Raw genomic sequence first — 13,635 nt, 5'->3', positions numbered from 1 at the left:
CTCAGAGTAAGGTTATGCCTAGGGGCATCAGAGTGAAGCTAAGCGATTGCCCGTTGTTGGGTAGGGACTGTCTCTATATGTTGCTGACTAAGCGTTTAGTACAGTGCTCTGCACACAGTAAGTGCTCAATAAATGTGATTGAATGAATGAAAGAATGCCCAAAGTCACACAGCTGACAAGTGGCAGAGCCAGGATTAGTACCTATGACCTCTGACTCCCAAGCCTGGGCTCTTTCCATTAAACCACGTTGCTTCTCGGAAGGCACTGAAGTCCAAAGGCACAATTAAGCCATAAATCCAAGCATACCTTTGACAGACACATCACCCTCAGCTCTGCATTTTTACCTTTTGTCTATTCAAACCACCAGTTAATTCTCCACAGTTTTAACTGTGGGATATAGAACCAATCCAGAAACTGTTTCAAATGCCATTACTGATGATCATTTTCCCAAAACTCTATGGTGCCCTGACATGTACAAGTGCCTTTATAGTCAGATGGATATTTTCAAAATGTGTCACTCTTGCACTTGGATTTGTACCCCTTATTCACCCCACCCTCACTCCCACAGCACTCATGTATATATTGATAATTTATTTTAATGCGTGTCTCCTCCTCTAGACTGTAATATCATTGAGGGAAGGGACCATGTTTACAAAATCTCTTATTTTGTACTTTCCCAAACACTTAGTACAGTGATGTACACATAGCTCTCAATAAATAAGATTGATTGAAATCTTATGCACAGAAGCATTTGATTTTACCTTTAAATTTTATACAGCACAAGACATCAAAAATGATAGTATTTGTTTGGGAAAGATTGTCATATGCCTCAATTTAGATTTAGCCCTTTCCTTACAGTTCGTATAGTAATAGATGAAATGGGATTTGTGAAAACTCGAGATGAAGATGAAACCGGTAACCTCATATGGTGCGATTCTGCCGTTCAGCAGGAGAAGATTGCCGAACTCAGAAACTATCAGGTCAGTTGCAATCAAATAGTACTGTTGCAAAGAAAGTTATCTCTCTGCCATCCATTTGTCTGTAATGTCCCTTTAAAATTACAATGGATAAAAAGTATTGGAAAGAACGGACAAAGTGTACTTAACAACTGGTTACCTCTAGGTACAGATTAGGAGTATTAGCATCCAAATATGAGCTAATGCAAATTCCCTCTTCCATGTTTTCCTTTTCAAATCCTGGTTTGTGCTTGTGCAAATAAAGTTGATTAAAAACAATCTATCCTGTGGTCTACTATAAGGATAAAAATTGATGATACATATTGAATTTTTCATTCATTCCATGGCTCAGCGGAAAGAGCCCAGGCTTTGGAGTCAGAGGTCATGTGTTCAAATCCCGGCTCCGCCAATTGTCAGCTGTGTGACTTTGGGCAAGTCACTTAACTTCTCTGTGCCTCAGTTACCTCGTCTGTAAAAATGGGATTAAAACTGTGAGTCCCCCCATGGGACAACCTGATCACCTTGTAACCTCCCCAGCACTTAGTACAGTGCTTTGCACATAGTAAGCACTTAATAAATGCCATCATTACTATTATTATTATTATTCATTCAATCTTATTTATTGAGCGCTTACTATGTGCAGAGCACTGTACTAAGCATTTGGGAAGTACAAATCGGCAACATGTAGAGACGGTCCCTACCCAACAAAGGCCTCACAGTCTAGAAGGGGGAGACAGACAACAAAACAAAACAAGCAGACAGGTGTCATCAAAATCCAGTTGAAATTTTAAAAATTTAGGTTTTCATTGTAGGTTTTATTTTGATTCACATACATCATCTGCATGTAAGGTGTTTCTTTGGGAAGAATTCTTTCCAGCACTGCAAATAATGCTAATGATTAAATTAACACCAAGTTCGATGCTACCAGTTGGCATAATAGCAATATTAAATTAACTTTGTTTAACCTGAGGAATTGGATTCCAGATTTATCTAAAGATTAACAATATCCAAATCTTGGTTGTGGGGTGTGTGTTCCTTATGGGAATGAGTAGAAAGATGACATTCACATGAGAAATAAACAAGCTCTGATTTTGTTTGCCAGACAACTAAGGAAACTCCAGTTTCTTTACAGAATGGAGAGTCAAGGAATCTTCCAGACAAAAAAAAATTTGACATATTTAAAAATGACTGGACCATACACATGCAACATTGCGAAGTATGTTGCCTTTTTTGTGACAGTAGTGACAAATCATCACTTAAACACCATAATGTTGAACTATAGACCTTCAGTTTGCTCAAAATTTGTAAAATGTAAAATAATGTCTATTGCTGATTCAAAGATACCATCATTTGTTCCTGTGTTATTTTTGCAGAGAATCAACCATTTTCCAGGAATGGGCGAGATCTGCAGGAAGGATTTCCTGGCAAGAAACATGACCAAGTAATTTACTGTTATACTAGAGGAAAGATTTTTAAAATATATGTTTTGGACAAGTTCTAAACCACAGAATGTCACGTAAACTTTAATAGTCTTTTGATGTTTATCCCAAATCTATTTTATTTCAAGGATCAAAGAAGAGTTGGGTAAAATTTCACAGGGCTAAGCTCTAAGAAAAGCGGCGTGGTTCAGTGGAAAGAGCCCGGGCTTGGGAGTCAGAGGTCGTGGGTTCTAATTCCGATTCCGCCACTTGCCTGCTGTGTGACTTTGGGCAAGTCGCTTAACTTCTCTGTGCCTCAGTTATCTCATTTGGAAAATGGGAATTAAAACTGTGAGCCCCACCTTTTATCTACTCCAGTGCTTAGAACTGTGCTTTACACATAGTAAGAGCTTAACAAATGCCATTATATGGAAGCAGCTTGGCTCAGTGGAAAGAGCATGGGCTTTGGAGTCAGAGGTCATGGGTCAAATCCTGGCTTCGCCACTTGTTAGCTGTGTGACTTTGGGCAAGTCACTTAACTTCTCTGTGCCTCAGTTACCTCATTTGTAAAATGGGGATTAAGACTGAGCCCCACGTAGGACAACCTGATCACCTTGTAACCTCCCCAGCACTTAGAACAGTGCTTTGCACATAGTAAGCGCTTAATAAATGCCACTATTATTATTATCATTATTATCACAGACCTTTGTAGCATGTATAGTCCCATGAGTTTTTCAACAAAAAAAGGGGTGCAGTTTGACCTACCAAAAAAAATTTACAGTTAATATTCAATTTTCTACTTTCCACGACCGTTTATGAACCACAATCTCATTTTTTCTATGGATTCTTTCTAAGATGTTTGCTCAAATTAAGACATTCATTTTCAAATTCGAATCTATAGTAATGATATTTATTAAGTGCCAAGCTCTTTTGAACCACTGGAATACATACAAGGTAATCAGATCAGACACAGTCACTGTCCCACACATGGATCTCACATCCACGTGGGAGAGAGAGCAGAGATCTTATCCCTATTTTACAGATGAGGAAGTTGATGCCCAGAGAGAAGAAGCAACTTGCCCCAGATAATAGCAGGCAAGTGGCAGAGCTGGGATTTGACCCTAAATCTCCTGACTTTCAAGCCTGTGCTCTTGTGGTTTTTATTAAGGGCTATGTGCCAAGCGCTGTACTAAGAGCTGGGGTTTATACAAGATAATAATAATAGTAATAATAATGGCATTTATTAAGCGCTTACTATGTGCAAAGCACTGTTCTAAGCGCTGGGGAGGTTACAGGGTGACCAGACTGTCCCATGGGGGCTCACAGTCTTAATCCCCATTTTACAGATGAGGCAACTGAGGCACAGAGAAGTTAAGTGACGTGCCCAAAGTCACACAGCTGACAATTGGCAGAGCTGGGATTTGAACCCATGATCTCTGACTCCAAAGCCCGTGCTCTTTCCACTGAGCCACGTTGACAGGATAATTGGGTTAGACACAGTGCCTGTCCCAAATGGGGCTCACAGTCTAAGTAGGAGGGAGAATGGGTAGGAGGGCGTATGATAAAAGAAGTACAAATTCAACCGCAAGATGTGAATTGGGTGGAATCACAGAAGACCTCAAATTTATGGGTCTTTATATTTATGGGTATACACAGCTGGTTTGTTTGCTCTCCTGGAGGATCTAATTTACAGTAAACTAAAAGTACAAGGTGTAAATCTTCCCGTCCTTTAATTTCATCTGACCTCAATTCATCGTTACTTTAGTTAGCCTTGTTAGTTATGTAGCATGTACCTCTTCATGTCATAAAATGACATGTCACGTGCTCTGCACATAGTAAGCGCTCAATAAATACGATTGATTGATTGATAAAAACCAAGATGATTAGAGGTTCACTTCCTTTATTGGGATTGCTATGAATTGAATGGTTCAGACACTTTCCAGGATGATTGGATAAGCTATGCAATCAATTGTGAATTTCTGGTTATTTTTTAAACTCCTTTCTTCTGCTTAATCGCTCAGTGCTCCTCTCCTTATTTGGTGAGGGAAGTGAAGCACATCTGCTTCTGTTTGTTATGCAGCTTGTCTCAGCTGTGCTAATCTTTTCCCAGGATGGTTTAGGTTGTGGCTTTTTAAACATTGCTGTTTGGCCCGTACTGCTTTGTTATGCGCGTGCTTCAAATCTAGGCTCACTTAGCCATTCCTTTTCCAGTCCTCTTTATCAAAGTGAAGTAAATGGAACACTCCAAATAGGTCACTGCAGGAGACACAGAATGTGTCAGAAACTTGACACATTTTGTACAGTTCCTGGCTTGGTAGGAAAAGGATTCTCCTTTCCTTCCCACCTCTCCCATTAAAGCGAATAGGTATTAAGGTGCAGTTGAGTTTACAAAGAGATTATTTTGAGGGCTAGGATATACGTTCTAAGTGCCTAAGGCTTGTTTGGAGTACATGAGGAAGTGGTGGGAGTAATCTCCAAGAGGCCTTCCCTGACTAAAGGCCTCTTTTCCTCTTCTCTCACTGCCTCCTGTGTCACCTTTGCATTTGGATTTGTTCCCATTATTCACCCCTTCCTCAGCCCCACAGCCCTCATGTCCATATCCATAATTTATGTTAACGTCTGTCTCCCCCTCTAGCCTGTAAGCTCATTGTAGGCTGGGGATGTGTCTACCAACTGTGTTGTAATGTACTGTTCTCTGCACACAGTAAGCACTCAATAAATAAAATTGATTTATTTTAGAAGCAGCATGAACTAATGGTAAGAGCTTGGGCCTGAAAGTCAGAGAACCTGGTTCAATCATGGCTCTGACATTTGTCTGCTCTGAATTCCTGTACAAGCTACTTAATTTCTATGCACCTCAGCTTTCTTCATCTGTAAAATGGGGACGTAGTACCTTTTCTCCCACTTATTTAGACTATTAGCCCTGGCTCTGACATTTGTCTGCCCTGGATTCCTGGACAAGTTACTTCATTTCTATGCCCCTCAACTTTCTTCATCTGTAAAATGGAGACTAAGTACCTCTTCTCCCTCTTACTTAAGCGATTAGCCCTGTGTGGGAGGACAGGGACTGATCTGATTAGCTTGTATCTACCACAGTGCTTGGCACATAGGAAGCACTTAACAAATGCCACGATTTTTTACTGAAATAACTGTTCCTTGCATTTGAAGAGGGCACCTTTTTCAGTGAAATTTACCTGTGGGGTGGATGAAGAGAAGGAGTCAGAACTGGCTATTCTTATCACACACAATACATACAAAACTCCATAACCACTGTCTGCAAGGCCCTGGCATCCCTTGCATTGAACGAGTCTCCAAGCCTGGTTTTTCAGGAGAACATGAGAAGTATCGTGTCCTAGTGGAAAAGAACATGAGTTTGGGAGTCAGGGAACCAGGATTCATAAATTCATTCAGCCATATTTATTGAGCGCTTACTGTGTGCAAAGCTGCGTGGCTCAGTGGAAAGAGCACGGGCTTGGGAGTCACGGGTCATGGGTTCTAATCCCGGCTCCACCACTTGTCAGCTGTGTGACTTTGGGCAAGTCACTTAACTTCTCTGTGCCTCAGTTGCCTCATCTGGAAAATGGGGATAAAGACTGTGAGCCCCACATGGGACAACCTGATTACCTTGTATGCCCCCCAGTGCTTAGAACAGTGCTTGGCACATAGTAAGCGCTTAACAAATGGCATTATTATTATTATTATCAATACTAAGTGCTTGGGCAAGTACCATACAACTGTGAACAAATCCCGACTCTGCCAATTGCTTGTTGTGTGAACTTCACTTCTCTATGCTTCAGTTTCCTCAAATGTAAAATGGGGATGAAATACATATTCTTTTTCCTACTTAGACAGGGATTATGTCCAACCCGTTCAATTTATATCTATTCCAGGATTTAGTGCTTAACACATAGTAAATGATTAATAAATACCATAGTAATAATAATGCTAATAATAACATAGAGAAACTATATGTACCCTGTTGTGCTGATGGGCTTAGTAGTCTTTTTGACTCCTCTTCTTTCCCTTCCAGTCCTCTTGAAGTGTCTGTTGTTAGCTGTCTCCCAGCATTCAGATGTCAGTCAGTCGTATTTATTGAGCACTTACTGTGTGCAGAGCACTGTATAAGCGCTTGGGAGAGTACAACATAACAATATAATAGGCTGATTCCCTGCCCACATTGAGCTTACAGTCTATAGGGGGAGACAGAACATTAATATAAATAAATAAAATTACAGATATGTACAGAAATGCTGTGGGGCTGGGAGGGGGGCTACATAAAGGGAGCTAATCAGGGTGATGCAGAAGGGAGTGGGAGAAGAGGAAAGGAGGGCTTAATCAGGGAAGGCCTCTTGGAGGAGGTGGGCCTTCACTAAGGCTTTGAAGCTGAGATGAGTAATTGTCTGTTGGTTATGAAAGAGGGAGAATGTTCAGGGCCAGAAGCACGATGTGGGTGAGAGGTCGGTAATGATATAGACGAGATTGAGGCACAGTGAGAAGGTTAGCATTAGAGGAGCGATATTTGCGTGCTCAGTTGTTGGGTCAGTAGTGAGATGAGTTAGGAGGGGGTAAGGTGATTGAGTGTTTGAAGTGCTTTGAGTGTCTGAGGTTGGGCGTCACAGCACCTTGAAGTCTTTCTTCTATCCTTTCTGCTTTTGGATGCTCCAGTTTAGCTCATCAGCACCCGGCTGTTGTGCATTCTTCTCCCACCTCCCTTCCAGCACAGATATGGTGAGGCAAGCACAGCTTCGGTGAGAGGTCAGTAATGATATAGACGAGATTGAGGCACAGTGAGAAGGTTAGCATTAGAGGAGCGATATTTGCGCGCTCAGTTGTTGGGTCAGTAGTGAAATGAGTTAGGAGGGGGTAAGGTGATTGAGTGTTTGAAGTGCTTCCAGTGTCTGAGGTTGGGTGTCACAGCACCTTGAAGTCTTTCTTCTATCCTTTCTGCTTTTGGATGCTCCAGTTTAGCTCATCAGTACCCGGCTGTTGTGCATTCTTCTCCCACCTCCTTTCCAGCACAGATATGGTGAGGCAAGCACAGCTTCGATGCTGGGATGCTGACTTTGTGCCTCGATAGTGACCCTGTCTTCTCCCCTGGTGGAAATCCTCAACGAGCCAAAGGCCTCCAACCCCCCTGGTCTCCCACAAGGTTGGAGAACACTCCAGCTCAGCAGACTTTCCATTCACTTCAGCTCAGCAGACTTTCAATTTGATCTGAAATTAATGCCACTTTGTCACCACGCTGACAGTCTCCAAAGAATATTCCTAACCCAACTCAATTTTGCATTCGTCTGCATCTCATCATTAGAGGACATGTTGCCTCGGCAACAGCAGAATTCTATGAAGACCTTCTGTTCTGTGCTGCCGATACAATCTCAAGTTACTTGGATGATTCAGAACTTCTGTTTTCTTCAGATTTATAATCAGCCTGTAGCCTTGGGCTAATTTGGCTAACCAGCTCTCAACCATCTAAATGATTTCTTGTATATATACCTCTACATGTACTTTGCCATCCCCATAGACAGCACCACTGTCCTCCCTGCCTAACAATCCTGTAAACTTGGCATTATCATCGACTCATCTCTCTCATTCAACCTACATGTTATAATAATAATAATAATAATAATAATGGCATTTATTAAGCGCTTACTATGTGCAAAGCACTGTTCTAAGCGCTGGGGAGGTTACAGGGTGACCAGATTGTCCCATGGGGGCTCACAGTCTTCATCCCCATTTTACAGATGAGGTAACTGAGGCACAGAGAAGTTAAGTGACTTGCCCAAAGTCACACAGCTGACAATTGGCGGAGCTGGGATTTGAACCCATGACCTCTGACTCCAAAGCCCATGCTCTTTCCACTGAGCCACGCTGCTTCTCAATCTGTCAGTGTTCAATCTGTCACCATGTCCTGTCGGTGCTACCTTCACATCATCAGTGTGGCTCATTGGAAAGAGCACGGGCTTTGGAGTCAGAGGTCATGGGTTCAAATCCCGTCTTTGCCAATTGCCAGCTGTGTGACTTTGGGCAAGTCACTTCACTTCCCTGTGCCTCAGTTACCTCATCTGTAAAATGGGGATTAAGACTGTGAGCCGCCCGTGGGACATCCTGATCACCTTGTAACCTCCCCAGCGTTAGAACAGTGCTTTGCACATAGTAAGCACTTAATAAATGCCATTATTATTATTATGATCTTCGCTAAAGTCCACCCTCTCCTTTCCCTTCAAACTGCACTGTGCTGATCCAGGTACTTTTCCTATCCCACAGAGATTTCTGCAACAGCTTCCTTGCTGACATCCTTGTCTCCTGACTCTCCCCACTCCAGTCCATTCTTCACTCTGCTCCTGGATCATTTTTCTACGAAACCATTCAGTCCATGTTTCCCCACTCTTCAAGAATCTCCGGTTGTTGCCCATCCACCTCTGCATCAAACAGTAACTCCTTTCCGTAGGCTTTTAAAACACTCAATCACCTTGCCCCTCCTGTCTTACTTGACAGATTTCTTACTACAACCCAGCAACACACAACTCCTTTAAAACCAGTGTATTCGCTGTGCCTCTATCTCATCTTTCTCATTGCCGACCCCTCGCCCCCATCCTGTATCTGGCCTGGAAACCCTTCCTTCTTCATATCCAACAGACGATTGCTTTCCCTACTTTCAAAGCCTTACTGAAATCACATCTCCCCCAGGAGGGATTCCCTTGACTTAAGCCCACATATCCTCTTCTCCTTCTCATTCATTCATTCATTCATTCATTCATTCATTCAATCGTATTTATTGAGCACTTACTGTGTGCAGATCACTGTACTAAGCGCTTGGGAAGTACAAGTTGGCAATATATAGAGACGGTCCCTACCCAACAGCGGGCTCACATTCTAGAAGAGGGAGACAGACAACAGAAAAAAACATGTGGACAGGTGTCAAGTCATCAGAATAAATAGAAATAAAGCTAGATGCACATCATTAACAAAATAAATAGAACAGTAAATATGTACAAGTAAAATAAATAGAGTAATAAAGCTGTACAAACATATATACAGGTGCTGTAGGGAGGGGAAGGAGGTGGGGATGGGGAGGAGGAGAGGAAAAAAAGGGAGAGGAAAAAGAAAAGATAGCCAGATATCTTGTTCCCCTCTAGACTAGAAGCCCCTTGTGGGCAGGTAATCTCAGGTAAATGCTCTTTGTGGGGTGGTAATAATAATAATAACAACAACAACAATAATAATAATAATTGTGGTATTTGTTCATTCAGTTGTATTTATTGAGCGCTTACTGTGTGCAGAGGACTGTACTAACCACTTGGAAAGTACAATTCAGCAATAAAGAGAGACAATCCCTGCCCATACCGGGTTTACAGTCTAGAAGGGGCGAGAGAGAAATCAAAAGAAGTAAACAGGCATCAATATGAATAAATAGAATTAAAGATATGTACATATATACACAAGTGCTGTGGGGTGGGGAGAGAGGGGTAGAGCAAAGGGAGGGAGTCGAGGCGAATGTGGAGGTGGAGGAGGAACTGAGGAAGAACTTACTATGTGCCAGGCACCATACTAAACCCTGGGAATGGAGGTTGGACACAGTCCCTGTCCCTTGTGGGGCTAAGTGGAAAGAGCATGGGTTCTAATCCCGCCTCCACCATTTTTCAGCTGTGTGACTTTGGGCAAGTCACTTAACTTCTCTGTGCCTCAGTTCCCTCATCTGTAAAATGGGGATGAAGACTGTGAGCCCCGCGTGGGATAGCCACTGTAGCCAACCCAATTATTGAGAAGCAGCATGGCTTAGAGGAAGGAGCATGGGCTCGGGAGTCAGAGGACGTGGGTTCTAATCCCGACTCTGTCACTTGTCTGCTGTGTGACCTTGGGCAAGCCACTTAACTTCTCTGTGCCTCAGTTATGTCATCTGGAAAATGAGGATTGAGACTGTGAGCCCCATGTGGGCCAACCTGATTTCCTTGTATCTACCCCAGCGCTTAGAACAGTAGTTGGCACATAATAAGCACTTAACAACACCATAATTATCATTATGATGTGTCCTGCTTCCGTTGCATGTTTCCAAGTGCCTAATTTAGAGCTTCACATTCAAAAGATGCTCACTGACTGGCTGAACTCAATCAAGGAGGCGGCTTTAGCCTAGTGGAAAGAGCATGGAAATGAGAGTAAGGAGACCTGATTTCTAATTCCATCTTTGCCACTGCCCTCGGGCAGTTTGACGTCGGGCAAGGCAGTTAACCTCTCTGGGCCTCAGTTTCCTCCTCTTTTAAAATGGGGATAAAATGACTGTTCTCTCTCCCTCCTAGACTTTGAGCGTCTTGGTGGGCTTTATCCAATTCTATTACCTATATCTACCCCTGTTGTTGTCATTGTTGTTTAGCACATAATAACTTCTTACTTTCATCACCAACTCAACACCATCATTGTGGAGGCTGAATGTGGGAGACTGGGCTAGATCAAATCCTTAGAGAAATAGTGTTGCCTTGTGGATAGAGCACAGTCCTGGAAATCAGAAAGGCCTAGATTCTAATACCGGCTTCACCTCCACCACTCGTCTGCTGTGTGACCTTGAGAAAGTTACTTAACTTCTCTGTGCCTCAGTTAGCTCATCTGTAAAGTAGGGATTAAGACTGTGTGACCCCTATGGGATAGGGACTATGTTCAGCCGGATTTGCTCATATCTACCTTTGCATAGTGCCTGGCACATACTAAATGCTGAACAATTACCTATTAAAAAAATAAATGTGGTCTCCTCTTTCTCCTCCCTGTACCCAGTGCAAGAGAAGCAGTGTGGCTTAGTGGAAAGAGCATAGACTTGGGAGTCCGAGGTCATAAGTACAGTGCTTGGCACATAGTAAGCGCTTAACAAATACCATCATTATTAATCCTGACTCCGCCACTTATCAGCTGTGTGACTTTGGGCCAGTCACTTCTCTGGGCCTCAGTTACCTTATCTGTCAAATGGGGATTAAGACTGTGAGCCCCATGTGGGACAACCTGATTACCTTGCATCTACCCCAGTACTTAGAACAGTGCTTGGTATATAGTAAGCGCTTAACAAATACCATTATTATTATTATTATTTCATATTTGTGCCGGGCAAATTCTTATGGGCATGGAGTAGCATTTAGGACCATGCCTAGAATTGGCTAGGTGAGGTGGCCAGCATCTCTGGTCATTCTCCTATCAGCTTGCCTGCCGAAACTCACTTCCCTGTCACACCCTAAGAGTGTAGAGAAGGACACTAGTTTGGGGAACTGAGGATTGGCTACGAAGTGGGCTGCAGTCATCACCAACAACTTTTAGTAGTAATAGTTTTTATTGAGCACTTATTTGGTCCAGAACAGTGTACACTAATAATACACTTGTACTAGTCATACACAGGTGGGAATTTGATGTGGTCTCTCTCCCTCACAGTCTAAGGTTTTCCAGAGCTTAATACCTTGAAGTGGCAGAGCTGGGATTAGAACCCAGATCTTTTGACTTCCAGGCTCACGTTCTTCTCACATAACTCTGGAAGGTTTAAAGTCTGGGCAACAGTGACTGAGAGATTCCCAGTCCCAGACCCTAGGAAGGATGAAGTTCAAGCAGCAGTGGAATTGGGCCAAGGTGAAGCCACTTGCCTCTGTTTACGCCATTTGGCAGCAGGATTGGAAAGTGCATTTAAGAAGTGTGTCCAAAGCTCCTGAACTGTTTGGAGTTGCAGAAAATTTCAGATGGATCTGATGAAGAAAAATGTGTCAATGAAATTTTCTTCTTTGCAGGATGATCAAGTCTCAGCCTCAAGAATATTCCTTTATTCCTCGAACTTGGATCTTTCCTGCAGAATACACCCAGTTCCAGAATTATGTAAAGGAGTTAAAGAAGAAACGGAGGCAGAAAACTTTCATAGTGAAACCAGCTAATGGTGCGATGGGTCATGGGTAGGTTAAACTTGACCTGCGATGCTGAAATAGTTCAAAGGGTATTGGGTAAAAAGGAAAGACTTATTCAGCCATTTATGCACATAAGTAGGTGGAGAAAGTGAAGCCCTGTAAATCTATTTCTAACTATTGGGTATCTTTTGAAGCGGCCACATTCCAAGGTGACTGCAAATCCAATTAAATTCTCCAGTGGAAAATCATATAGCCCGTTCATGGGGACATTGTATAAAAGGAATTGAGGGAAGAGAGTTTTCCTTTAACAATTCCAATTTTCTGACAACAGCAAATAGGAAAGCTAGATGCATGGTGATTTAAAAATCCATGAGCCAAAGTACTTGGATGAAGGTTAGGAAAGGAAATGTAAAGACCAATGGGGATTAAGGAAAGGGTTTGTAAAGAACTTTCATGTGCGTCAACACTGATTTTCTGATTTTAGTGGAAAAAATCTTGCAGGAAAACTGAGATGATATATCCCCGAGGTTTGCAAAATGTGCTATATCTTCATGAGTGTGCAGTCTGTAGTCATTACTCCTCAAATGAGGGGGAAAATGAGGTATCCAATAAAGTACTTTGGCTCAACGAGGTGAGTTGAGAACATCAGTTGAGAGCCGATGATGGACAGCTTTTGTTCGGTTCATTACGATTGTCTTCCTGGAAGTATTTTGTTTGGTGTGTGAAACGTAATTGGACATTTGGGCTTAGGGGTTTTGGAACTAGAAAATAGGGGAAATTAGTGATTGAAATCTCAATGCTGTTTTATTTTTAGTCCATCATTTTAGTCCATCATAAACACTTATGCACATATAGGTACACATCTGTAATTTATATTAATGACAGTCTCCCCACCTCTAGGCTATAAGCTCGTTGTGGCAGGGAATGTGTCCGTTTATTATTGTATTGTACTCTCCCAGGTGCTTAGTACAGTGCTCTGCACACAGTAAGGACTCAATAAATTTGATTGAGTAAATAACTATCTATAATTTATTGATATCCGTGACTGTCTCCCCCTCTAGATTGTGGCTCGTTGTGGAGCGGGAACGTGTCTGCCAACCATTTTACTCTCCCAAGCACTTAATACAGTTCTCTGCAAATCATAAGCGCTCAATAAATACTGTTGATCGTTTGATATTTGAAAAGGGGAGTTGGGAAACATAACCTTTGGATGATTTGACATTTCGAGAGTTTCTGAAGTTTGCTAATCATGCTGAAAAGACACAGTTCTCATGGTCTAGAGAGAAAATACCGATCGATCAGAAATAACTGTTGCATTCACGCCAATGCTACTTTAGGACAAATAGACCGTAACTGGGTCTACAAGCCCAGTTAAATGGAGGATGAAACAGTTATCAG

At 42.3% G+C, this 13,635-nt stretch overlaps 1 protein-coding gene across 13 annotated transcripts in view; it reads left to right on the top strand.

Annotated features, from left to right (window-relative positions):
• TTLL7 (tubulin tyrosine ligase like 7) overlaps positions 1-13,635 on the top strand; it is a 190,764-nt gene that overhangs the window by 66,997 nt on the left and 110,132 nt on the right. For all 13 annotated transcript variants that reach the window (XM_038745502.1, XM_038745501.1, XM_038745499.1 and 10 more), the window contains 3 exons: positions 859-980; positions 2,330-2,397; positions 12,127-12,285. In XM_038745502.1, coding sequence (XP_038601430.1) covers positions 859-980; positions 2,330-2,397; positions 12,127-12,285 — 349 coding nt within the window. The remainder of the gene's footprint in view (positions 1-858; positions 981-2,329; positions 2,398-12,126; positions 12,286-13,635) is intronic.

This window comes from Tachyglossus aculeatus, chromosome 4 (genome assembly GCF_015852505.1).
Source record: "Tachyglossus aculeatus isolate mTacAcu1 chromosome 4, mTacAcu1.pri, whole genome shotgun sequence".
NCBI classification, from domain to species: domain Eukaryota; kingdom Metazoa; phylum Chordata; class Mammalia; order Monotremata; family Tachyglossidae; genus Tachyglossus; species Tachyglossus aculeatus.
The sequence above is the reverse complement of the archived record's forward strand: the minus strand, read 5'-3'. Positions and strand labels throughout refer to the sequence as shown.